General features: G+C 59.8%; 1 protein-coding gene across 1 annotated transcript in view; it reads right to left on the minus strand.

Moving 5' to 3' along the window:
- The window catches only part of LOC105483434 (FAM20C golgi associated secretory pathway kinase), a 67,910-nt gene that overhangs the window by 34,264 nt on the left and 6,104 nt on the right, over positions 1 to 27,542 (minus strand). Inside the window, exon 3 of the mRNA XM_011744344.3 lies at positions 16,210 to 16,288. Coding sequence (XP_011742646.2) covers positions 16,210 to 16,288 — 79 coding nt within the window. The remainder of the gene's footprint in view (positions 1 to 16,209; positions 16,289 to 27,542) is intronic.

The raw sequence follows: 27,542 nt of genomic DNA on the forward strand, positions 1-27,542 counted from the left end.
CGCCTGTCCCCTTCTCCTCCTGCATCACCTGCAGCTGCTGCCTCTGCCGGGCCCATGGCCGCGAGGACAGCCCTGGAGGGCGAGACAGGCTCCTCGGCCTCTACCCCGCAGGCTCTGTGCTCATTCGCTTGCTCAGAACCACACACTGAGCACCTGCCGTGTGGCTTGTGCCGGGGACACAATGTCGAGCTAAGTGAAGACTCAGCACCCACCCCCCGTGGAGCCTGTCACTCCGTGGACGATCCGACAACACAAATCCCCAAGTCCGCGTCCCTGTGAGGCTGGGACGAGTTTACACACCCACACTTCAGGCTTCAGACGAAAGGGAGCCTGCCCCAGGCCCTCTCCCTGAGAACTGGGGACCAGCCCTGGTCCTAACTGCCCTTCATAGGAACACATACGGGTTCATCCATACACATGTGCACACTCCCCCACATCCACATAAGCCTACACGCGCATGGGTGTGCAAACTATGCACACACACATGTGTGCACACACACGCCCTCACGTACACATGCACAGGCACACACATGTACACATGCCTACACATGCACCCACAAAAGCACATGCATGCACACACATGCAAACCCTTACACACGTGTGTACACATGTACACATGCCACACATGCACACCCAAACGTGCACCCACACAAGCACAGGCATGCACACACACACCCTTACACATATGCACATGTGTGTACACAGGCCCACACATGCACCCACAAAAGCACATGCATGCATACACATACATACCCTTACACACTCATACACATGTGTGTACACATGCCCACACATGCACGTCCAAACACGGACCCGCACAAGCACACATGTACACATACGTACACTCACCCACCACACACACAAATATATGAGCACATTTGCAGTCCTACACATGCACACAAACATGTACATACATGTGCACTTCCACCCCACAGGAACGCACCCCCATGCTCACACACATTCGTGCCCACTAGCCCTGAACAGGCACACACGCACACACAGGCATGCCCACCTGCACACCCACCCACCACACGAGCGTTGCACACTCAAACACACGCTTTCTGAGAAACAAAATACAACAGCGCAGCTGCCCTGGACCTCCTGACACCCCTGTGTGGCCCCAGCCCTGCCCTGTCTCCTGACTTGTGCAGCTCTGGCCCTGCGCAGGCCCCTCCCTCCCGAGTGCCCGGATGCTAAGAACGGCTCATGCAGCTCCCTGCCCTGCTAGAGACGAGGCTCCGCCCTGTGCCCCAGGCCCACCCTCCGGGCTCTCACTTCCCAGGCATGGGAGGCCTCCTGTCCTCACTCCCAGGGCGTGACGGTTGGGTGCCCAGGGAAAATGCAGCCGACGGCCCAGGCCTCCTGCGCTCCAGCACCACATGACCTGCACACCACGTGGAGCTCCCTGTGCGCAGGTGTCCCGCCCTCCCTTGGGCCTCTCCCCGCTGCACACGCGGCCAGCGCAGGCCCTTGCAGGAATGTTCCGCTCCAGACCTCCCCATGCCACCGACCTTGCTGTTCAGGTCTCAGCTCCAACGAGGCCTCCTAGGACTTCCCCAGGCGGTGCCTACACAGAGGACATGCTTAACTTAATCTGTGGGAGAGACCCCAGAAGGTCAGTGGAACGATGCCCCCCTCGCCAAGCCTGTCTCTGCCACACTCCTTCGTTTCAGTCCCTCCACGCATCACCCCTCTCTGAAACGTTCCTGCGTATCTGTTCACATGTGCGTTGCCCATGCCCCTAGGCATTTAGGCTCCACTCGAGGTGGGGTCCTGCATGAGCAGCATCTCCCAGCCACAGCAGGTGCTCAGTGGTGGCCCAGCGGCCCTGCTGGGCAGGGCAGGGGTGAGAGGAGAAGGGACTTGGCCTCTGCTCGAGGGCCTAACTGCCGGAGATTTGTGAGGGACAGCCTCTCAGGCAGGACCCAGGAGGCCACTGGCACGCCAGGAGCCAGCAGCTCTGAGCACAGGGACCCCCTGGGCACAGCAGTGAGGACGGCATGTGGGGGTCCCAGCAGCTTCCGACGAAGTCGATCAACATTCCTGCAAGGGACCCTGGCTTAGCTTCCTGCAGGGAGCCAGCAGGGGCTCCTGAGCACCAGGCAGCTCTGCCCGGCCAGACCCAGGGTGAGGAGCAGGCTTGGAGGCCGGCCCACACCGAGTGTGGACACAAAGGGGTCCTTGTCCAGGTCTGGTCAGGTCCAGGCCTCTGCTGGGTCCACACCCACGCAGCCCATTGGGCAATCTGTTTACCTTTGGAGCCGGCGAGGCCACAGGGGAGAGAAACATGAATTTTTAACACCAGAACAGAAAATCCTTCGAAATTGCAGACCGATCCCTCACTGGTCCTCAAGACCATTTTGTTTCCCCAAGCCTTAGTTTGGTGGGGGCGTGTGCCTGGAAGGTTTCCCAAGCTGGGTGTCTCTGGAGAACTCCTGTCCAACCCGCAGACACCCGAGGGTCTCCCGTCCACCCGACAGACACCCAAGGCCTCCCGTCCACCCGACAGACACCCGAGGGCCTCCCGTCCACCCGACAGACACCCGAGGGCCTCCCGTCCACCCCGCAGACACCCGAGGGCCTCCCGTCCACCCGACAGACACCCGAGGCCTCCCGTCCACCCGACAGACACCCGAGGCCTCCCGTCCACCCGACAGACACCCGAGGGCCTCCCGTCCACCCCGCGGACACCCGAGGGCCTCCCGTCCACCCGACAGACACCCGAGGCCTCCCATCCACCCGACAGACACCCGAGGGCCTCCCGTCCACCCCGCGGACACCCGAGGGCCTCCCGTCCACCCTGCAGACACCCGAGGGCCTCCCGTCCACCCCGCGGACACTGAAGGGTCTCCTGTCCACCCGACAGACACCCGGGGGCCTCCTGTCCACTCGACAGACACCCGGGGGCCTCCCGTCCACCTGACAGACATCCGAGGGCCTCCCGTCCACCCCGCAGACACTCAAAAGTCTTCCCCAGAGTTTGCTCAGGAGCAGAGACCCCCTTCCATTCTTCCTACTGCCTCGCACAGCCCTCAGCAAAGGGTCCTGATGTCTGCAGGGGTTGCAGACCCATCAGCCTGAGCGCTCACTCCCAGGGCTGCGTCTGCCCAACCCTGAGGGCCCAGCCCAGTGAGCACAGAGCAGGCACCATCCCCAGGTTCTCCTGACAATCAGGGGACCATCCCCTGGCAAGGTCGGTCTCCAGGCATCCCCCCCACCCCAAGGGCTCATTCACACTCCCCAGTTTCACCCTCAGGGTCTCGGCTTCGATTTCTCTGGGGCTCTTGTGGGCCACCAAGGGGGTCCATGCCGGCGGGTCTCGGCCACGCTCCATCAGCGCCCACCAATGCTCTCCAGGTTTGCATCTGGTCCAGGACAGCAAAGCCCACAGATAATGGCGAGGCTCCTGTCAGTCCCCCACCTCCGTTTCCCAAGTCCATGGCCAGCTTTGTTCCCTGCCAGGAGGATTTATTCTTTGCGGCTCTGGCAGGCTGTGCAATTTCTCAGGGTTCTCCACTGCCCTGGATGCACTCGGAGCAGGAGGCCTTGTGGAAATACAGACCTCTTTGTCCCGCTGCATCTCCAGACCCCACTGGAGCCCAGGCAGGAGAGACACCAGCTGCCCAGGGGCCCCCCAGGGGTCTCCGGCTATTCACAGGCGCTGTCCTGCATCTCTGCCAGAGGTAGTGGTGTTTGGGGATCTGGGCCACGCCAGGCTGGACTCTGCACAGGCTCTGACCTCTGATCTGTGCCATCTATGTCCACTCCGGTCCTTCTGATGGGGACTGGCCGGTGTGGAGCAGGGCCTGACGCTGGCCACCTTGTGCTCCACACCCAGCTCCTTGGACAGCCCTGCAGCAGCCAAGGGTTCCCGTGCTGCCTGTCCTCAGCCCTTCCACACCTAGGCTGGCACCCACACGTCACCAAGGGTGGGGCAGGGAGGGCCAGCAAAGGCTGCTGCGTGGTACCTGGCACTCCACCCCCTCTCCCCTGCGTACCTGGTGCTCGGCCCCCTCTCCCCTGCGGCACCCGGCGCTTGGCCCCCTCTCCCCTGCGACGCCCGGCGCTCGGCCCCCTCTCCCCTGCAGCACCCAGCCCTCAGTCCTCTCCCCTGCGGCACCCGGCGCTCGGCCCCCTCTCCCCTGCGGCACCCCGGCGCTCAGTCCCCTCTCCCCTGCGGCGCCCGGTGCTCGGCCCCCTCTCCCCTGCGGTGCCCGGCGCTTGACCCCCTCTCCCCTGCGGCTGCCACCTCCCCCTCCATGGAGCCCAGGGTCTGAGGCTGGCTGGCCAGAAGTGTCTATCTTGAATTCCGGGGATCCCCTCAGCTCCAGGCCGGCCAGCAGCCCTCTTTTGGGAATGGGAAACTCATGCCCTGGGACCCCTGAGGGGACTGAGGTGCTGCAGGGCCCCTGGCAGGAACTACCCGTGTCTCCCTCGGGCCCCCAGTGGACTACATCAGCCCAAGCTCTGCCCTCAGGAGCTCCCAGCTCAGAGGCAGCCCCACTGCCCACCCCGCCTCAGGCACAGGCGAGGCCCCGCCTTGGTAGTCCAAGCTCCCGCAGACTCTAGGAGAGGAGCCAGCGTGAGCCCAGCTCCCCTGCCCTCCCCGCCCTCACCCCGGCCCTGGAGGCATGGACCCTGCCTGGGCGGGATTCACCCCAGAGTCTCTGCAGGACACCCTGGGCTGACTGCCGGACAGTCCTCTTGGCCAGATCTGCTTTTCCTGTGGGTCCCAAGGCCTTTGGCCAAAGCCTCAGGAGGGTCTGCACAGCCATGGCCCAGGCACCTCCTGCTGCTTCAGGTACCGGATTCGAAACCAAGCCCACACTCCCAGAGGGAACCTGCCTCCCTCAGACCCCGCTGACAGTCCCGGCTGGCCGTTGCTCTCCTGGACTGGTCGTTGCTGTCCTGGGCTGGCCGATGCTGTCCTGGGCTGGCCAATGCTGTCCTGGGCTAGCTGTTGCTGTCCTGGGCTGGCCGTTGCTGTCCTGGGCTGGCCAATGCTGTCCTGGGCTGGCCGTTGCTGTCCTGGGCTGGCCGATGCTGTCCTGGGCTGGCCGATGCTGTCCTGGGCTGGGTGTCCTTCACTTTTCATCCATGCACTCAGCAAGTGCAGACTGTGCACATCCACGGTGGGGTTCGTACAGTGACCCCAGCCCCTCCCCCCATTCTCCACCTGTTCACCTGCCCAGCCCTGGACAACGAAGTCACACATTCCCCTCAAACCTCGCCCCAGGTGGAGCCTGGCTTCCTGCGTCACAGAGAAAGGATAAGAACCGAGGAGACGCAACCATGCCTCCAAACGCCACGACCACCCATGGTGCCCAGAGGCGGGGTGCCTTGTCCTCTGCAGCCTCTGTGCGGTGGGGAGCACTGGGGAACCCTCACTGTATGTCCCGTCTGAGCCGCTAAGAGGTTCTGAGCGAGTCCCGTCCATGCCACTGGGTTTGGGCTGGACTGGAGTGATCTGCCTGTCCTGGGCCCGTGTCAGCTCCCGTCACCTCTCCCACCTCAGTTTCCCAATCTATACCAATCAATAAGCGTTGGCTGAGTGAGCCGTGGGATGGAGGAGTGACCAGCCCTGTCCCTCGGCTGGGCCACGTGGTGGACACGGGTCACGTCCAGAGAGCCAGGAGGGGTCAGAGCGCGGCGGTGAGGCCGCACAATGACGCCCCCACACTCATCACTCAGACCCTGCCCTGCCCTCCCTCTGACCAGGCTTGGAGCTTGGCGTCCCAGCCTCTCTTCGGCTCCGGGTTGGCCATGAGCTTACCGGGACGCTGAGCAGCTCATGCACTTGCGTTAGAGGGGCCGCGCCCGGGAGTCAGTGCGGGTGAACTGAGGTGGCAGCACGCGGCCCGGCGCTGGACGGAGGCCCCGCAGGGCACACGGAAGGAGCCCTCCAGGACGGGAGCGCCGGAAAGGGGCCCCAGCTGCCGGGAAGTGCCGAGCCCAGGCCTGCAGGGTGAGGAGCTGCTAGAAAGGCCCCAGCCACGTGGTAGACTCCGTGCTTCACTGAGAAAAGCAGCCAGTGTGGTTTTGTGGCTGGGCTTGAGCTACCCAGTGAACGCTGTGGCCTGCCTGGCAGCTCGTGTGACCCCATTTCACAGATGAGGAGACTGAGGCCCAGGGAAGTTCGAGAGCCAGCCCACAGGTGGCAGGCCTGAGCGTCCAACCCCTACCCCACCGCTCCTGGCCTCACACGTCCTCCCAACGAAGCATCCCGGGGCCGACGGGGACTGGCAGCCCTCGGCCCGCTGTACAGGACCCCAGGTGGCTTATCGAACAGGAACGTCGACAGAACGTCAATTAAAGAGCAGCTGCCTCCCCTCACCCAGCCGACGAGGACCGAGGACCATCAGCCAGGCCCCTCTTCCTCCGAGGGTGGCCACTGCGGCCGTCCCCAGCCACGTGCTCATCGAACCTCTCAGTCCCCTCCTCATACAAACAGAGAGTGGAAGGAATCCGCACACGCTTTGCAGGGACGCATGGGCCCCGGGTCATCGTTCTGCTGTCTTTCTTATTAAAATTGCATCTGTGCTGCCCTCCCTGGACGTGGCCACGTGGGACTGTGGAGAATCCGGAGGGCACCTCTGCCTGGCCCTGAGGCACAGCTGCGAGAGGGAGGCCCCGGGAGCAGCTTCAGGGGAAGCCGGCACCTCTACAGGGCTGCCCTGTGCCAGGCTGCTGTCTGCCACCCAATCTACAGTCAGGACCTGGACACACTGAACCTCAAGCCGAACCCAAGGCCACCATTTCAGCAGCGTCTCCCAGGACGGCCCCAAAACTCCCCCAGGTCCAGGTGCACATTACCCCCTTGATACACAAAAAGCCAGATGCAGCTCTGCCCTAAAGGGGGGCACTGGGAGGGGCTGGAGCTCACCCACAGCCAGTCTGTGACCACCACGTCCCAACCTAGAGGAGGCGACAGGAGCCAGGGACGACGACCCCAGGAGGGGCCTGGGCAATTCTCTGACCCCAGTAACACCCGCACTGGACACAGGCCACGCAGAATGCCCCACGCAGGTGCAAGGCCGAGGCCAAGGCTGTGTCCGCCTCCCCCACAGGCCTCGGGTGGTCGGCAGCCCCAGGACAGCTGGGAAAGGCTTGTCCGAGCCGCACCTGCTCACCCCAGGGGGCTGCTGGTGGCCATCCTCCCCTGGGTCCCTTCGCTCGGTAAAAGAGTCATCTGGCTTTGGCCCTGGTGCTGTGCCTGCGTCACAGGAAGCCAGTCAGACAGGACACAGGGCCTCTTCACACCAGCACGATGCTGCGTGGGATGGGGCCGTTCAGAGTGGGTCCCCTCCTGCCTTTAATTCTTCTTCACTGCTCACGCTCTGCTGCCCGGAGACAGGCCCTGGCGGGCCATGTGTTGTCAGAGCCCGGAAGGAGGGCTGAAGTTTCAGTCCGAAAGCCTTTCTGCAACTGCTTCTGTTCCTATATCTTGGTTGGGAGGAATTCCTGGGCCTGGGGACAGCTGTTTGCAGACAGTTTCTTTGGGAGATGTAGACACACACACACTCACACACACGCATACGTGTTTCTGTTCTTCGCAAAACGAAAGAAAAGCAGACTGTAACAGAGAAGGGCTGCAAGCCCTGAGATCCACCACGGAGCATCAGGCCCCGACGCTGAGCCCCGGCACGGACAGCAGGACTGGGACGTGAAGGGAAAGGGATGCCGTGGGCAGGAACCTCGCCCCCGACGCCGTAAACCCAGCCTGGCAAACATGAGACACATCTGAATGGCTAAGCCCCATCACCAGGCGGCGACGGCCAGAAATTCCCCGGCTGGAAAGAGCAGGGAAGGCAGAAGCCTCCGGAGAAAAGGCTCCCGGGCCAGCATCAAGGACCAGGGCTCCCAGCTGGCCTTTCCTCAGCGAGATGTCACCCCACAGGCTGGGAATGTACAGTCAGGACCTGGACTCACGCCCGGGCCCACCACCGGCGCACTGTGTTCAAACTTCCTGGGCCTCAGTTTCCTCCTCTGTGAATGGGACTTGAAAATAAAACCACACCTCCACCTGAATGCCCCTAAAGGTCAATGACAAAGGGGTGCTGGTGAGCTCTGTCCCCTGCCCACAGCCACCCAGCTACCCACAGCTCCTCGAATGCCCACCACCACCCAATTATCCAGTCCCCAAACTGCTCAGAGCCACCCAACTGCCTGCAGCCCCCCAACCGCCACAGTCCCCAACCACCCACAGTCACCCGGCCACCTACAGCCCCCCAACCGCCACGGTCCCCAACCACCCACAGTCACCCGGCCACCTACAGCCCCTCAACTGCTCACAGCCCCAACCATCCACAGTCACCCAACTACCTACAGCCCCTCAACCGCCACGGCCCCCAACCATCCACAGTCACCCAGCTACCTACAGTCCCTCAACCGCCACGGCCCCAACCATCCACAGTCACCCGGCTACCTACGGCCCCTCAACCACCATGGTCCCCAACCATCCACAGTCACCCAACCACCTATAGTCCCCACAACCGCCACGGCCCCCAACCATCCACAGTCACCCCACCACCTACAGTCCCCCAACCACCATGGTCCCCAACCATCCACAGTCACCCGGCTCCCTACAGCCCCTCAACAGCCACGGCCCCAACCATCCACAGTCACCCAACTACCTACAGCCCCTCAACCGCCACGGCCCCCAACCATCCACAGTCACCCAGCTACCTACAGTCCCTCAACCACCACGGCCCCAACCATCCACAGTCACCTGGCTACCTACGGCCCCTCAACCACCACGGCCCCCAACCATCCACAGTCACCTGGCTACCTATAGCCCCCCAACTGCCACGGCCCCCAACCATCCACAGTCACCCAGCTCCCTACAGCCACTCAACCGCCACGGTCCCCAACCATCCACAGTCACCCGGCCACCTACAGCCCCCCAACCGCCACGGCCCCCAGCCATCCACAGTCACCCAACCACCTATAGTCCCCACAACCGCCATGGCCCCCAACCATCCACAGTCACCCAACCACCTACAGCCCCCCAACCACCATGGTCCCCAACCATCCACAGTCACCCGCTACCTACAGTCCCTCAACCGCCACGGCCCCCAACCATCCACAGTCACCCAGCTACCTACAGCCCCTCAACTGCCACGGCCCCCAACCATCCACAGGCACCCAGCTACCTACAGACACTCAACCGCTCACAGCCATCCAATGACCCACAGCCACCCAGCCACCAATAGCCCCCAAATGCTCACAGCCACCTAACTACCCAGTCACTCATGCTCCTCCTACTCATCTCCATCCTCTCCACACCACCACGGGCCCTAGTCCCCACCCAGCCCCATCCTCTCTACACCACCACGGGCCCTGCTCCCCCGCCAGCCCCATCCTCTCCACACCACCGTGGGTCCTGCTCCCCACCCAGCCCATCCTCTCCACACCACCACAGGCCCTGGTCCCCTCCCAGCCCATCCTCTCCACACCATCACAGGCCCTGGGCCCCCCACCCAGCCCATCCTCTCCACACCACCGTGGGCCCTGCTCCCCACCCAGCTGGAGCCTCTGAACTATACGGCACGGTGCTCACTCGCTCACTCTGCCTCTTTTGTACATTTCTCCTTTCCCTCGGTACAGGGCTCCCACTGTTAACCATGCCCTGTCCTCCTGGGCCACGCTGGGAGGCTGGACACACGGACACATGTAGCTGCCTGTCTCCCCCAGAGCCTAGGAGCGCATAGTGACGAGGAGTGTTTAGGCAGCACCTGTGGCTGGGGCCTCCCCACCTCGAGGTCAGACCCCCTGCAGGCATCGAGTCTGAGTCATGTCTGTGTTCCCAGGGCTTGGCGGGAGGCCCGGCCCAGGCACTCTGTGTTTGCGGGATGACGAAATAAGTATTTCCACCTGGAGGCGGTCACAGCCAGCGTCATGGGCAGCCACCGCACGCCTGGAAGGTTCTTTCCGGGACGCAAGATGGAATTTGCAGCCAACAGCCGGCTTGGTGTGTCCACCGGACTCAAACCCATGCTCAGTCCCCTGCTTCTCCAAGCTGGAAAGTCAGTGCCCGGTCTCCTAGGCCAGGTCAAAAGGGTTCAGCCCTGCAAGCGTCTGAGACCTCTTCTTCGAACGCCCTTGTTGACAGACAGGTACGCCGAGTCCCAGAAGGGGAGGGCACTCAGCCAGGTCAGACAGCAACAGTGGCTACACCAGGCCCATCGCTCTGTGGCAACATGGCATTTCCTAAAGCTGCACCTGTCCCGCTGACTATGCCAGGTCCAAGTGTCACCTCCTACACCCCTCCTTACCTAACATACCTGTTTTCAACATTCAAACATCATTACACCAAAAGCACCAGCAACAACAAAAGTAGCTACATTGGACATCCTAAAATTAAGCTTGTCCTTCAAAGGATACCGCGTATGTGGTAAGAGTCTTGTATTCAGAGCATATAAAGATGTCTTTTTCTTTTCTTTTCTGTTTTTTTTGAGACTGCATTTCACTCTTGTTGCCCAGGCTGGAGTGCAATGGCGTGATCTTGGCTCATGGCAACCTCCGCCTCCCCAGTTCAAGCGATTCTCCTGCCTCAGCCTCCTGAGTAGCTGGGACTACAGGCGTGCACCACCACGCCCCGGCTAATTTTGTATTTTTAGTAGAGACGGGGTTTCACCTTGTGGGTCAGGCTGGTCTCGATCTCCCGACCTCAGATGATCTGCCTGCCTCGGCCTCCCAAAGTACTGGGATTCCAGGCGTGAGCCACTGTGCCCAGCCCAGATGTCTTAAAACTTAATAACAAAAAGACAACCTAACTGAACAAAATGGCAAAAGCTCTGAATAGACATTTCTTCAAAGAAGACACGTAAATGGCCCATGCCCACATGGACAGACGCTCCAGTGTTAGTCACTGCGAAGCGTGAGTCAAAACCACCACGAACCACTTCTCCACCCCCACCGGGATGGGTCATCAAAAAGACAGACAACAGCACACACTGACGAGGAAGTGGAGAAACTGGAACCCGGGAACGAGCTGGCAGGGTTACAAGACAGTGCAGCCGCTGCGGAAAACGGACAGCCAGTTCCCCAAACCGCTAAACACAGTTATCACGTGAGCTGGCAGCTGCTCCCAGGAATATATCCAAGAGAGCGGAAAACACCTGCCCTCGCAGAAACTCACACACAGCCGTCCAAAGCAACATTAGCTTCGAGTGTCAAAAAGCAGAAACAATGCCCGTCAACAGAGGAACAAATGAACAGCCACACCATGGAATATTACTCAGCCATGAAAAACAGCGAGGCACCTACCCGTGCTGCAGCACCGATGGGCGACGGAACCACGTGTCACTCACAAAGGACTGCACGGCGACCGACCCCAGAGCCTTGGAAACGTGTTACTCACAAAACACTACGCAGTGCGTGACTCCAGAGCCCCCCATGTCAGTCACAAGGGAATACACACTGCAGGATTCGAGCCTTGGAAATGTGTCACTCACAAAGGAATACGCAATGCACGACTCCAGAGCCCCCCATGTCAGTCACAACGGAATACACACTGCAGGATTCCAGAGCCTTGGAAACGTGTCATTCACAAAACACTACACAGTGCACAACTCCAGAGCCCCCCATGTCAGTCACAAGGGAATACACACTGCAGAATTCCAGAGCCTTGGAAACGTGTCACTCACAAAATACTACACAGTGCACTACTCCAGAGCCCCCCACGTCAGTCACAAGGGAATACACACTGCAGGATTCCAGAGCCTTGGAAACGTGTCACTCACAAAACACTACGCAGTGCACGACTCCAGAGCCCCCCATGTCAGTCACAAGGGAATACACACTGCAGGATTCCAGAGCCTTGGAAATGTGTCACTCACAAAACACTACGCAGTGCACGACTCCAGAGCCCCCCATGTCAGTCACAAGGGAATACACACTGCAGGATTTCAGAGCCTTGGAAATGTGTCACTCACAAAGGAATACGCAATGCGTGATTCCATTTGTATGAAAATCCAGAATAAGTAACTTACTAATATCAAGAAGCACAAAGGAGGCTAGTGTCTGACAGGGGCTGGAGGGGGACAAAGGGGCTGAGGAGCGACGACAGAAGGGCGAAGGATTTCTTTGTGGAGTCATGGAAAATGGGCTAAAATCGACTGTGGGGATGAATATGCACAATTCTGAGCTAAACGCCACAGAGCTGCAGACTTTAAGAACTGCCTGGCGTGTGAATTATATCTCAGTAAAGCTGACTTTAGACAAAGAACTTAAATACCTTCATGTAACCCTAAAGCAAACGCACCCGGGAGCTCTTGGGCTAATGTGTCGGCCACGTGTGCTTTCCAGGGTCTATCAGAAATGGAGACCTTGAAACTTCCACTGGTTACCCCGCCCCACGTACACGGTGCAGCACCCAGGCCTGGCCCCCACCTCGCCGGCCCCTCGTCTACACCCTCTCACCTTACATCTAGCAGCTCAGAGGAGCAACACTGCGTCCATCTAACTAATTCAGACATTGTACTGAGAACTCACCAAGCCATGATGAGTGCACAGAGCAAAGTCCTTTATTAAAGAAAACTATTTTTTTTTTTTTTTGAGACAGAGTCTTGTTCTGTCCCCCAGGCTGGAGTCCAGGGGCGTGATCTTGGCTCACTGCAACCTCCACCTCCTGGGTTCAAGTGATTCTCCTTCTTTAGCCTCCTGAGTAGCTGGGATTACAGGCGCAAACCACCATGCCCGGCTACTTTTTATATTTTTAGTAGAGACAGGGTTTCACCATGTTGGCCAGGCTGGCCTGGAACTCCTGGACTCAAGTGATCTGCCTGCCTTGGCCTCTCAAAGTGCTGGGATTCCAGCTGCGAGCCGCTGTGCCCGGCCTTTAAAGAGACCTATTAATCATGGATCTTAATTCATTCATGCCGCGGTCATGAACCACAGCTGCTTTCGTATTCAAACTACAGCCTTTGGGGAAGAAAAACGTGCGTCCCCCAGGCCCTGGGCACAGCCCCCATAGGTCATCAGGGGCACGACTGGCTGCAGGACCTCGATCAACGGCAGACCCAGGCCCTGGTCGGCAAAGCAGGTCGGGCACCAGCAACGCCCTGACCTGACCTGGGGGTGGCGGTGAGAGGACCGAGCTGGGAGGTTTGCAAAAGGTTCGCACACGCCCGCCTGAGGTGTGGGGTCCCTGCCTCCGCCCACCACGTGCCCTGTGGGAAGACCGAGTCCCAGACCAGCTTCTGGACGCCACAGTCTTGGACACATCCTGTCCCTTTCCGGGCCTCAGTTTCCCCAACTGCAGCTTCCCAGGCCTGTTTCCTGGTTATGCTCTAACCCGGCCCCCACCTCCCCGCTCAGCCCACACGCCACACCGGCCTCCCCAGGTGACAGCACAGCCCTGCCCAGCCCATCGGTCAGTGGCCTTGGCCTTCAGGCAAGCTGGGATGGCAGGGCCCCGACAAAACGGCTGGGGGCTGAGAGTCCTGGGGAGGCGGCTCGGGAGCCTGGCACCACCTCTGACCGCTGCAGGACCATGGGAGGTCTCCTGACCTCTACAGTCAGCCCACATGTGGCCACGCTGGGGACGTGGGTGCCCACCATGGTGGGGGGCTGGGGAGGTTTAGGGAGGCCTGAGGAGGAAGAGGTGGGGGAGGTGAGGTGGAAGGTTGGGGGCAGGCCGGGAGGTTGGAAGAGCCTGGGGCAGGTCTGGGAGAGGCTTCGGGAGGTTGCAGGGACTGTGGTAGGAGGTGGGGAGATGTCCAAGGGGAGGTTCGGGGGTGGCTGGGAGGTTGGAGGAGGCTGGGGGAGGTTGGGAGAGGGTTGGGGGAGGCTGGGAGGAGGCATGGGAAGGTCTGAGGGGAGGATGGGGGAGGTTGGGGGAGGCTGGGGGAGGTTGGGAGAGGGTAGGGGGAGGCTGGGAGGAGACACAGGAAGGTCCGAGGGGAGGCTGGGGGAGGTTGGGGGAGGCTGGGAGGAGGCCCAGGGGAGGCTGACGGGGGAGGAGGAAGGGAGAAGGTGGGGGGAGGTGGAGGGTAGGTCGGGCACCCTGGGCTTAAGGGGACACTGGATCCTGGTCTCTACTTTCCTTCTCCAAACCCCAGTTCCCTCAGCTCTGGGAATGGCAGTAAACGCTACCTCCTACAACTCACACGTGAGGATGGACAAACATAAAGGCTTCTGTACATAAGCCCCAAGCACAGGCCGGGCCCACAGCCGCCGAGTGCCCAAGACGCTGGTTACTGCGGGGCCTGGCGCAGAGCAGCGGCCCCGCAAATGTCACTGTTTTGCTGCCAGCCACAGCTGGACTTTCCACCTCCTCAGAGATGAGAAATGGGGCCTCAGGGATTCACACAAACCATGAAATAGGGGCCGGACAAGCCGGCGCCCAGGAACACTCTCTCCGTGGCCGGAGCACAGCACCCCGAGGTCCCGTAGCTCAGGGTGATGGGGCCACCCCTCCAGGGGACGCTCCTGAATGAATCTGGAAACATTTGCTAGGCTGGAAAACGCACCCACGGGTGGGAACCACGCCTGCGGCTCGAAGCCAGCTCAAGGGAGATGAAGACGCCGGACGCTGCCATTCGGTGGCTGTTCCGCTCCCGTTACTGCCAGGGGGAGGGTCCACCCAGCAGCAGCCGCCCAGGCTGTGTTGTCTCCTGCCCACCCCCCACTCCACACCACAGCACCCTGAAAGGAGGGGTCTTCAAACAGCTCCTTCACGTAACCCAGGAGATCCTCAGGTCTCTGGGCGACGCCGTCTCTCCCAGCTGAGCCTCCTCAACGGGGTCAGAGGCCATGAGAGGCCCGAGGAGGCTGTTTCACATCCATGCACAGAAATGGCGAAGGAAGCACCTGTGATCTCAGGCCCCACGCAGGGCTGGCCGTGAGACCCGTGGGGGCAGCGGGTCAGTTCCCACGTGTTCATCCCACCCCTGGCAGCAGCCCTTAGCTTCAGGCCCTGAGCTCTGATAGCCCCTGTGTAATTTTGGTGAATGGCTGCTCCTCGGCCCTGGGTGAGCGGGGATGCCCTTGGCCCCAGGCTCGGGCACGGGACTGTGACTCACCCACCGGCTCCAGGCAGCCCCGGGTCTGAGGCCAGTCTTGTGGGTCTTGGGGGAAGCCTGGAGCAGGGCCACCTCCCCCTGTCAAGTCCCTCCAGAACCTCTGTCCAGAGAAATGAGGGGCCCAGAAACCAAGCCCAACTGCAAACATCTGCCTCCAGCCACAACTTGCAAGCAGGCAGCTATATTTTGTTTGACCTGCAAAGCATATTACGAGCTTCTGAATTAGTTACTACTAAGATTAAACAATTTAAAAAATTCATACTTCTAGCTTCTCTGGAAAGTTAGAAATCAGGCCAGATGGCCAAGGTCTGGTGAACCGACAGGCCGCTGACCCCTTCCTGTGGGACGCACACCCCTCGGCCTGCCACAGGCCGCACCCAGCCCAGCAGCCTCCCTGGCATGACCTGCACGTCCCTCAGGGCATTTGTGCCTGAAACGCAGCGAATCTCTCTTGCCAGTGCATAAATGGCCTCGTTTGGGACTAACAGAAGATCGCAGGACAACCTTGGCCCACTGGAGGTAGTAAGCCCGAGACCCACACCGTAGCCACTTCGCTGAACCTCCTGGGGTGGCCAGGTGTCCAAACACCCCTCGCCACGAGGTGTCACGTGCCACGGAGCACTGTGGTACTGGTTTTGGTGACACGGTTTCTATTTTATTCAGAACAGGGCGCACTGTTCACTGGACCACATCCAGCCCGTTTTGTTGCATAAATGAAGACTTATCAGAACTCGGCCTCCCCCGTCGCCACGGACTGCGTGTGGCTGCTCTGGGGCTGGGAACACCCTCTGAATACTGGGGAGAGACCATGCACCTGCAAAGCCTGAAACAGCTGCGTCCGGCCCTTTGTGGGAAAGGTATACGGGCTGCGGAGGCGTGCTGGGAGGGCGCGGACGTCACCCCGTTCAGAGAGGCATTCTTTGGTGTTCACATCCCAGGTTACTTGTTTAAAATACAAATGCTCATTCTCACAGAGTAAGAAGCACCAGCAGTAGGTTTTCGGTCCTATAAAAAGGGATGAGGTGGGGAGGCCGTGGGAGAGGAGAGAAAATGAGGCCACCTCTGTTCCTCGTTTGCCACGATGGGGAGAGTGGAGAGTGGTCACCCACCGTCTCCCCAAAACACCCTGGGAGAAGACACAGCCCCCCCGGCAGAAGCCCGGCCCACAGGCCTCGGCACTTACTTCATGGGTTTGAACAGCGCCTGCCCGTAATTCTGGAAGGTCATGATGAGCTTCAGCTGCGTGCCCCCCGACTTCATGGCTGCAGGAAGGAGGGAGAGAAACAGGGTCACTCTCTGGCCGCACGCCCCTTCTTCTCCTGGGCGGACGAGGGCTGTTGGCTGCAATCCACACACATAGGCCAGCCAGGTCCACTGGGCACGGTCCAGGCGTCCCATTCCGCCTGGGAAGTTTCAGTTTTCTGCAGTGAAGCTCTCACCTGGCTGATGGATTCCCTGCCTGATATTCAGGGTTAAGCACTGGGGCAGATCTCTCCTTGCTGACCACAGACACAGGGCCTGACCCCAGAAGGGACGACCAGGTGTGCTTACCTGGACACACACATATACACATACGTACACACCCCCACACACAGCCATGTACATACCCACACACACCACACCCGTATACTACACACCACACACAGCTACACACCCACAGACACAGCGCTTGACCCCAGAAGGGATGGCCGGGTGTGCTTACCTGGACACACACGTACACACACACACAGCCATGTACACACTCACACCCAGGTACACACACCACACCCACTCACTATACACCACACACCTACACACACGCACATGCACCCACAGACACAGGGCCTGAACCCAGAGGGGATGGCCGGCTGTGCTTACCTGGACACACACGTATACACACACCCCCCCCCCCACAGCCATGTATATACCCCCACACACCACACCCATACACTACACACCACACACACGTACACACCCACAGACACAGCCATGTACATACTCTCACACACCACACACACCACCCCCGTACACTACACACCACACACCTACACACCCACAGACACAGGGCCTGTCCCCAGAAGGGACAGCCAGGTGTGCTTACCTGCCTGCAACACCTCACACACCCACTCACACCTGCACACACCTGCACACCAACAAACACCGACATACCTTTACACACCCACAGACACCCCCCACACACCCCTACATACACCTGCACAACCACACACAGCCACTCACACCCCCGCAGACATCCACACACACCCTGCATCCCCTGCACCTGCCTAAGAACGGGGAGTGGCGCCTCCCGCCGGCGTTTCTGGGGAGCTACAAGGAGCCTGAGCAGGGTGACTTTGGGGAGACCTGGGGTTGAAAGCACCTGTCTCACTGGAGGCAGCTCCTGCAGCTCTGCAAGGACTCGGTGGGGGTGTGGAAGCCTCCAGAAGCCTCCTCCAGCTTTGGCCACCTCACCAGTCCAGGAGGCTCAAGAACTCCCAATAAAACCCTCCTTTAACCACTTTGGGATTTTCTTTTTGCTGACGGAGAAGGAAGGAGGCTACTGGGGGCTTCCCACAGCAGGGAAGGGGCTGGCCTCGGCCTGGGGCGCCCCGGGAGCTAAGTTGGCCACAGCGAGGGCCTCCAGGCCGCCCAAGACGGGGGGTCATCACATGGTGTGGACTGGCCAGGTCCTGGCCACACGGGGGATTGTCCAGTGTGAGGGGCCTCATGGGGCCACACCAGGCACTGGCCACACGCTAACATCACGGGCGTGAACAGGAGCCGGGTGTCCCTGCCGGGAGAGACGTAAACGGAACGTGGTGGGGTGGCATGCGAGTGCTCGCGTGCAAAGGTGAAGAGGGAAGTGGGACGGGGCCCTGGGCATGGTTCAGGATCAGCCTCCCTGGGGAGCTAACATTTGAGCTGCCTTCGGAGTGAGGGGCAGGGCTGGCCCTGGCCCCACAGGGGACCGCACGACCCCAGAGAGGCTGAGCAAGCGCAGTCCCTGAAGGAGACAGTGAGCACGTGTGCAGGGCTGAGGGGGCCATGACTGACACATCACAGTGGACGGGAGGGTGCAAAGGTGGGATGGGGGCCGGTGAGCCAGCAGGTCTCAGGGGGTCCCGGGGAAGGTAAGGGCAGCCGGCGCGGGGCAGCAGGGCTGAGGGAGTCCAGGGCCAACACATCACAGTGGACAGGAGGGTGCAAAGGTGGGATGGGGGTGGGTGAACCAGGCATGTCTCAGGGGGTCCCGGGGAAGGTAAGGGCGGCCGGCGCGGGGCAGTAGGGCTGAGGGGGCCACGGCCAACGCATCACAGTGGACGGGAGGGTGAAAAGGTGGGATGGGGGCCGGTGAGCCAGCAGGTCTCAGGGGTTCCCAGGAGAAGGTAAGGGCGGCCGGCGCGGGGCAGCAGGGCTGAGGGGCCGGTGCAGATGCTGTCCCTGGCTGCTGTTGCTGACCCAGAACCAACGGTGGACGCTGGAGGTGGGGGAGGCTGGGGCTGCAGCAGCTGCAGGAGACAGTGGCGGTTTGGTTGAAGATAAAGATGGAAAAATGGAAAAATTGAAGAAATATCTGAGGATCTGAAAGGTATTTGGTGGAGTGACGTGGGATATGGAGCAGGCGGACGGCCAGAGAAGGAATGGCGTGGACAGAAGACCGAACCCAGCCAGCCCCGGACGACGGAGACGCTCCAGGGACCTCACGGTTCCTCCACGTGGCTGGAGGGCACATGCGTGTGCTGAGGGTGTGGAACTCGGGGAGGGCCTAGCCCTGCAGGGGATGGTGGGACGGAGGAGCCGCCTGCAGATGGGTTTGTAGCTTTGGTGGAAGAGAGCTCAAGACAGTCCCTTCAGACAGGAAGAACTGCCCCAGAGGAACCGAGGTCTCAGGTGGCGGCTGGCTGGGAGGGAGGGTCAGCGTGAGGACAGCAGGCTTCGGGGAGGGACTGAGGGTGCCGTGGATGCTTCCTGAGGACACTGAATCCTCCAGGAAGGCCAGGGGCACTGGGGAGCATGGACTAGAAAGCAGAGTCCCCACCATCCACGGGATGTCACTTTGGGCACAAGGGAGGAGCTGGCACCGGCCCCAGGCAGAAGGGAGACAGAGCCCGAGCCCAGCACAGACACAGAAACAGTCAATGGCCTCCGATGCGCCCTCAGGGCAGTGTGCTCGGCTTCCTGCGGCCAGGTGTCTCCGAGAGGTCTGCACCTCCCTCTCCTCAGTTTTCCCTCCTGTAAATAGGGCCCAGTGCCCGAGTGTGGCGGCTCACACCTGAAATCCAAGCACTTTGGGAGGCCGAGGCAGGAGGCTTGCTTGAGGCGGAGAGTTTGAGACCAGCCTGGGCAATATAGCAAGACCCCATCTCTACAAAAACTTTAAAAATTAACTGGTGTGGTGGTGTGTGTCTGTCCCAGCTACGCGGGAGGCTGATGGTGTGGTGGTGTGTGTCTGTCCCAGCTACGCAGGAGGCTGACGGTGTGGTGGTGTGTGTCTGTCCCAGCTATGCGGGAGGCTGACATGGGAAGATTGAGGCCAGGGGCTCAAGATCAGCCTGGGCAACAGAGACCCCGTTTCTACAAAACAATGGGGCTCAGGACACGGACACCTGTCCCGCCTCCTTTCCAGGGTCCTGGTGAGTTGGCTGGTGCCTCATGTGACCTGCCAGAACCTCGGCTGCTCCTGTAGAATGGGGGTGACACGCCTCATCCAGGACCACCCTTAGGACTACGTGGGGACAGTGCTATGAGTGGTCAGAACAGCAGCCGTGTGGGTACTCACCGTGGCGAGGGCCACACGAGTGCCACGTCCCCTCCCTGAGAACTGAGAACAGCAAGAGCACACACGGGGACTCACCACAGCGTAGGCCACATGAGTGCCACAGCCCCTCCCTGAGCACTGACAATAGCGGCAGTGTGGGGACTCACCACAGCCAGGGCCACACAGGTGCCACGTCTCCCCCCAGCACAGAGAACAGCAACGGTGTGGGTGCTCACCACGGCAAAGGCCATGAGTGCCACGTGCCCTTCCTGAGCACTGACAACAGTGGCAGCATGGGGACTCAACATGGCCAGGGCCACACAGGTGCCACATCCCCTCCCTGAGCACGGAGAACAGCAATGGCGTAGGCACTCACCACAGCAAAGGCCACAAGACACCACGTCCTTCCCTGAGCATTGAGAACAGTGGCAGTGTGGGGACTCACCATAGCAAAGGCCACATGAATGCCACGGCCCCTCCCCGAGCACCAAAAACAGCGACGACGTGGGCACTCTACACGGCAAAGGTTGTGTGAGTGCCACGTCTCTTCCCTGAGTGTGAGAGCAGCAGCAGTGGGGGCTCGCCACCGCAATGGCCACTCAGGTGCCATGTGCCCTCCCCATTTCTGATGCTCTTGCTGCCCCTGAGCTCACAGCTCACACCCCGGCCTGGCCAGGTCACGTGCTCATTCCCTCCAGGCAGCGTCTGCTCCAGCCACTGCCCTGTCAGGAACCACGACTGACAGGCCAAGGTCAAGACTGGCGCTGGGCTCAGCGCCCTGGACCACTGTGCAGTCAGGTCTGTCAATGAAACTGTCTGAGGCTGTGCCCTCCGCAGGTGAAGGAAGCAACAACAAATCTCATTTCTCTCCAAAACACTGCACAGAATCTGAACGCTGGCCTCAGGCGGGCCAGCAGCTCAAGGTTCCATAGACGGGTTCCATCCCAGCTTCTCACCGGTCACCGCAGATGGGCTCCGTCCCGGCTTCTCACCAGGCACCGGGACGGGCTCCATCCCGGCTTTTCACTGGGCACCAGGACGGGCTCCATCCCGGCTTCTCACCGGGCACTGCAGATGGGTTCCGTCCCGGCTTCTCGTCGGGCACCGGGACGGGCTCCATCCGGCTTCTCACCGAGCACCGGGACGGGCTCCATCCCGGCTTCTCACCGGGCACCGTAGACGGGCTCCATCCCGGCTTCTCAACGGGCACCAGGACAGGCTCCATCCCGGCTTCTCACCGGGCACCAGGACGGGCTCCATCCCGGCTTCTCACCGGGCACCGTAGACGGGCTCCATCCAGCTTCTCACCGGGCACTGGGACGGGCTCCATTCCGGCTGCTCACCAGGCACCGGGACGGGCTCCATCCAGCTTCTCACCGGGCACCGTAGACGGGCTCCATCCCGGCTTTTCACCGGGCACCAGGACGGGCTCCATCCAGCTTCACACCAGGCACCGGGACGGGCTCCATCCGGCTTCTCACCGGGCACTGGGACAGGCTCCGTCCCAGCTTCTCACCGGGCACCAGGACGGGCTCCATCCGACTTCTCACCAGGCACCGGGACGGGTTCCGACCAACTTCTCACCGGGCACCAGGACGGGCTCCATCCCGGCTTCTTACTGGGCATGGGGGTTTTCAATGACAGCAAACAGCATATGATTTTACCAATAATCAAGGCAGCCCATCAAAAACTTAGACTCCATAACCATTTTCTTCTGAATACAGTGCACGGATTTTTAAAACTGGGATGACTGGATGGGCACCTGAAGCTGGGTAGTTTTCTCCCAAAAGTAAAACTGTGGTTGACTTTAGTTTTCCATTTTTTTCCTTAACTGTGTTTCTAATTTCCACAACGAACAGGGAGTACAGTTTTTAGTAAGAAAAAAAGAAGTGATGATTAAAAAATTAGCGGCTGGATTAAGCTCCATTGGACGTTCCCATTTCCATTTAGTAACTGGGGTCACAGGATTTAAGGGTTCCTTCCTGTACCAGGTGTATCAGCTCCTTCCAGGGCTCGTAACCCTGCTTTTTAGAATAACAACATATTGGCTGGGCGCGGTGGCTCACGTCTGTAATCCCAGCACTCTGGGAGGCCGAGGCCTACAGATCACGGGATCAGGAGATCGAGACCATTCTGGCTCACACGGTGAAACACCATCTCTACTAAAAATACAAAAAATTAGCCGGGCGCGGTGGCGGGCGCCTGTAGTCCCAGCTACTCTGGAGGCAGGAGAATGACGTGAACCCGGGAGGCAGAGCTTGCAGTGAGCTGAGATCGTGCCACTCACTCCAGCCTGGGTGACAGAGCGAGACTCCGTCTCAGGAACAAACAAGCAAACAAACAAACAGAAACCATATTATCTGAATCTGGTCAGTTCAGTCCTTCTTCTTCCGGAAGCAGGTCCGGTCTCCCCGGCCCTTGTGCTCAGCTGTGAGGCCAGCTCCTCCCCACGGAGCAAATAAACGATTAGAAATTAAAGGGCATGAAGATCTCACAGCAACTGAGGACTCCGCTGCCTGTGGACCGTGGGCCGTGCCGCCCACCTGAGCCCACCATTCAGTCTACCAAGTGGGTCTTCTGCTGGAGGATGTTTGGAATTCCGCTCTAAAATCAGATATGATCTCCCTACAAAGACCAGCACACGAGCCGCCCGGCGTCTCAGGCCTTCGGCGCACATTGGGATGGCTGGGAGGTGCAGACATCCACCCTCCTGTCACTGAACGGGTCATCCTGCCCTCACACCCAGGAAGGGGTCAGCAGGTGGCAGAGCCAGGACGCAGGGCAGGCCTCGACGAAAAGGTGCCATTCTGGGTTTTCTTAAAGACAGACCAAGGTTCACGACGCTTGGAAATCTCACCTCATTGGTGGGAGAAGCCCAGGCGCGTGGGCACAGGCCCTGGGGACGGGACTGACGGAGACACCTTCCCTGATGCAGCCTCCTGTGCCCCCGGTGGACAGGGGTCAGTCAGAGCCTGCCCAGCCCCAGCCTGGGGAGGGGCCCACTGAGAGCTGATCCCTCTGATGCCCGTGAAGCTGGCTGAGACGGGGGCGTCCTGGCACAGACCCCAGAGTCACCCCACACCGTGGACAAGTCTCAGAGACTCACCTGCTAAGCCCCCTCCAACCTACCACCTTCCCTCCATCTCCCTCTGTAGCCACCCCCACCAAATACAGGCCATCGTCAAACCAACAGCACAACTGGACCCCAGAAGGCCTCCAAGCCCCAATTCCCAGGGCAATAAAAACATGCAAATCTGGTCAGTTCAGTCCTTCTTCTGGAAGCAGGTCCTGTCTGCACTGCTCCAATGGTCACCCGTCCTCTCTGTGCACACGGGAAGATGTCCATGGGTCCCCCCATTCCCCAGTTCTCCCAATTCCCACCCAGTGGCCACCTGTCCTCTCTATGCACACAGGACAATATCCACCGGCCCCCCAACCCAGTTCTCCCAATTCCCACCCAGCGGCCACCCGTCCTCTCTAAGCACACAGGACAATATCCACAGGGCCCCCCCCCCCCGTTCTCCCAATTCCCACCCAGCAGCCACCCATCCTCTCTATGCACACGGGAAGATGTCCACAGGGCCCCCCATTCCCCAGTACAATCTCACCCAGCGGCCACCCGTCCTCTCTGTGCACACGGGAAGATTTCCACAGGCCCCATTCCCCAGTGCAGTCCCACCCAGCGGCCACCCGTCCTCTGTGCACACGGGAAAATGTCCACTAGCCCCCCAATTCCCCAGTACAATCTCACCCAGCGGCCACCCGTCCTCTCTGTGCACACGGGAAGATGTCCACTGCCTTTCAAATAGTTTCTTCCCATCTGGAACACTCTCCCCTTCCGACCCACCTGCCCTGAGCACCTCCTACCACTGAACTCACCACCTTTAGACCGAAGGTGACAGGTCCGCTTCTTCCCCGGCCTCCCTGAAGAATCCCATCGCCCAGATACCCGTCAGTGTACGTGATTCATTCATACTGATTAATCATATTAATCTACATCACTAGGTAACATGGCTAGTTAATGTGATTAACATCCACTAGTTACACAAGTTAACAGCCACTAACAGAGTGCCCTGTGCTTTCATTATTTCAAGTTGCTGTCAGCACTAAGAGCTCAGGGCCACAAAGACTCTCGGACATCACTGGGTTTTGCCCACGGTCTCTCCCCGGGTGAGGCGATGTCAGTATGCAGGTGCCTCCTCAGAAGGACTCCAGGAGACGCTGGCATCTCCTATGAAATAAGAAATATATAGAAAGATGGCTGCTGTCACGGAAATACGAATGGACTTCGGTGCCTGGCCCCAGTCAGTGTGGCCCCGGGCAAGCCACGTAACCCCAGACAGCTCCGGCAACCCGCTGGGAAGTTCTGTAAGGAAGAACCCAGAGCAGCTCTGGCGAGAGAGAGGGAGAGACGGCCCCGAAGGAAAGAGGTGTGTGGCCCGGGGCTGGGGGTCCCCACACCCCGCTTGGTGCTCACGGGAATGGAGACCGGGTGCAACCACCACTCAGCCTTGGTTTCGGGTGGGAGCAGGAACCCTTTCTAACAAGATCCACAACCTGACTAAATGAACCAGTTCCACCTCCTACAGGCCTGTGGACCACACAAACACATCCAGGTGTGAGATGCTGCAGTCGGTGTGGGCCACCATGCTGCTGCCCTTGGCCCGGGTCATCTCGCCTGTGAAGAGGGCCAGCGTCATCCTTGGGGGTCACAGCCAGGCTGTTCACAGGCCCCTGCTGTTCACAGCCACCGTCTGGCTTCAAGTGTCAGAGTGAAGCAGTTATGCCTGAAGACGAACGGGGTCAGCTGTGTGTGCTGGAAGCAGGGCCTCACCCAAGGAGGGCTCAGATGTGAAGAATGTGACACCAGGAGGGCTCAGGTCACCCTGTTCTTCCCACGCCACACATCTCCAAGCCAGAGAGGTCTGCTGGGTGTCCCAGACCCCAGGTGCCCACACACAGCCTCATATACCCACTCACCGTGGGCACCGAAGGACCCGGTTCTGAGGAAAAGACGGAAAAGGACAGAGTTGGCCAGCAGTGAGCACTCTGGGGCTGGCATCAAGGAGGTGAGAACTGTGGGCCCCCACTGCAAGGTAAGGGGCCGGAAGAGCTGAGAGCCCGCACCTGCTCCGGGCCTGGGTCTGCCAGTCCTCGACTCTCCTGGAGGCTTCAGGTGACAGGCAAGGCCACGTCAGCCCTGCAAGTCCCGTCCATCACACACCACCCTCAGGACAGTTTCGCCAGAACTGCCTCCAGCCCAGACTGTTACTTATTTCCCAATTTTCTTCAAGGCCCCTTTTATTTTGAAAGATCTGTTTTTTTAAAAGAAAACTGCAGCCTTGCCCCAGTGGGGACCACGTCTGCCATTAGAAGGAACGTCGGCAGGAGCACGTCGGGGCACAATCCTGCAGTTAGGCGACTGCTGTCTCTGCTGGGCGTGTGGAGGCCGGTGCCTGGGAGACCCCAGGCCTCAGCAGTATGAGCTTTAGCTCCTCGCCTTCCATCAGACGGCTGGGAAGGGAGTTGAGTGCAGACTGAGCTATTGGCCGCCTCCTCCAGGCTCCACCCGAAATCGTCCTTTCCAGGCGGTCATTGTCCTTCTTTCAGGATGACCCACAGTCCCCCAGCCCTGAGGCCATGGGCCTCCAGCTAATCGGGCATCTTCCCTTTTCTCCTCCAGGTCGGCCGAGCCACGCTCTGGGACTGTGACCTGCAGAGGCAGTTGCCACCTGCGGTGGGCAGGATGGGGGGACGGTGACCTTTCTGGAGCTGGTGCTGCCTTCCAAGGAGTTCTGCTCCCAACGGACAGACAGGGTGGCCGTGCCCTCCCGGGCACCTGCAGGCAGCTCCCTCTCGTGGGCTGACCCAGCGGAAGGCCCTTTGTTCCTCGAAGCTCACCGGCCGGTTAGTCCTGGATTCTAGCTAGACCCATTCTTCCCCTTTCGGCAGATCAGTTCGTGTCAAGGACTTTCGTCCCATGGGGTCAGTTTTCCTTGTGCAGGCATGTTCTCCCAACCACAGGCTTTGACCCAATCCGGATGGAGCAATTCTGTATTTCAGTCCAGAAGCTGCCCAAATCCTCACACGCCAGTGGGATGACTTTTTAAAAAAGTAATTCCAAATACAGAGTCGTTTTTTTTTTTTTTGAGACAGAGTCTCGCTCTGTCGCCCAGGCTGGAGTGCAGTGGCCGGATCTCAGCTCACTGCAAGCTCCGCCTCCCGGGTTCACGCCATTCTCCTGCCTCAGCCTCCCGAGTAGCTGGGACTACAGGCGCCCGCCACCTCGCCCGGCTAGTTTTTTGTATTTTTTTTTTTTTTTTTTTTTTTTTTTTTTTTTTTGTTGAGACGGAGTCTTGCTCTGTAGCCCGGGCTGGAGTGCAGTGGCCGGATCTCAGCTCACTGCAAGCTCCGCCTCCCGGGTTTGCGCCATTCTCCTGCCTCAGCCTCCTGAGTAGCTGGGACTACAGGCGCCCGCCACCTCGCCCGGCTAGTTTTTTTTGTATTTTTAGTAGAGACGGGGTTTCACCGTGTTAACCAGGATGGTCTCGATCTCCTGACCTCGTGATCCGCCCGTCTCGGCCTCCCAAAGTGCTGGGATTACAGGCTTGAGCCACCGCGCCCGGCCATTTTTTGTATTTTTTAGTAGAGATGGGGTTTCACCGTGTTAGCCAGGATGGTCTCCATCTCCTGACCTCGTGATCCGCCCGTCTCGGCCTCCCAAAGTGCTGGGATTACAGGCTTGAGCCACCGCGCCCAGCTCAGAGTCGTTAATTATGTCATTTATTATTTGCATCCATAATTGTGCATGATGGCAGTTTAATTATCACCAGCGCCAGCCGAAGGCACCGCATGCCGGATTTCAAGCTGAATAGAGGTAGATAATATCCCAAGATTCTTTAAAGGTGGCAGTGGCCCGTTACCAGGCAGCCAGGAGCCCGGCTATAAATAAACCTCTGCTGGCTCTAACCAGCCGTCCTGCAGGCCACGTGGAGCACCATGAATTCGACTGGGTGGTTCTGAGCAGGGGAGATTTCACGCAACCATTCTGAGGGACTCTCAGGCCTCGTTCTCCATTACAACAATATTTCTGGGCTCATGTTTAATAGCAAGATGAGTGACTTGAAATGAAAGCGAGCACCCAGGGGCCAGACAGCTGAGGGGACAGAACTCGGAGCCTGGAGCACGCAGGTGCTAATCTTGGACAAACCTCCTGCTTTTAGAGCCTGGGTTTCCCTCGTTGTGGAGCGGTGGTTGGAAGGCAGGGCTGGCCTTTGAAGGCTACCCCTGTTCTTGGTTGCAGGACCTGTCTAGGGGCATCAGGCTCTACACCTGCCTGACTGGCTTGGCGATGCCAAGGGCCCAGCCAGAGGCTGCTATCTCAAGCAGCTGGGTCTTCACCCAGAACCTCCAACTGGGAGTTCGTACTCAGAAGGGCCCTCAGAACAGCTGTGGCTGAGTCAGGTCAGCCAGGCAGCAGCAAGCGGGGTCAGCAAGCAGGTCAGGCCCCTTCTGGGACAGAGTACATCCTCCAGGGACACTTGGCCTGGCCTAGGCCAGCCCCCTTGTGCCGTGCCCTGCAGACCAGGAGACCTGGGCCTGGGCATGGAGCAACTCCAGCGGGACGCTTGGTTCCCAGGTGAGGGATCTCTGCTTCCTAGGAAGACAGACCTCTTCAAAAATGAGAACTCACCTGTGAGCATCTCCAAGCCCAAGGCAGGGGGAGTACAGGGCCCAGCATCCAGTCCGAGACCCTCACGAGGCTCAGGCACCTGCCCAGC

The sequence above is a fragment of the Macaca nemestrina genome, chromosome 4 (genome assembly GCF_043159975.1).
Source record: "Macaca nemestrina isolate mMacNem1 chromosome 4, mMacNem.hap1, whole genome shotgun sequence".
Lineage (NCBI taxonomy): Eukaryota > Metazoa > Chordata > Mammalia > Primates > Cercopithecidae > Macaca > Macaca nemestrina.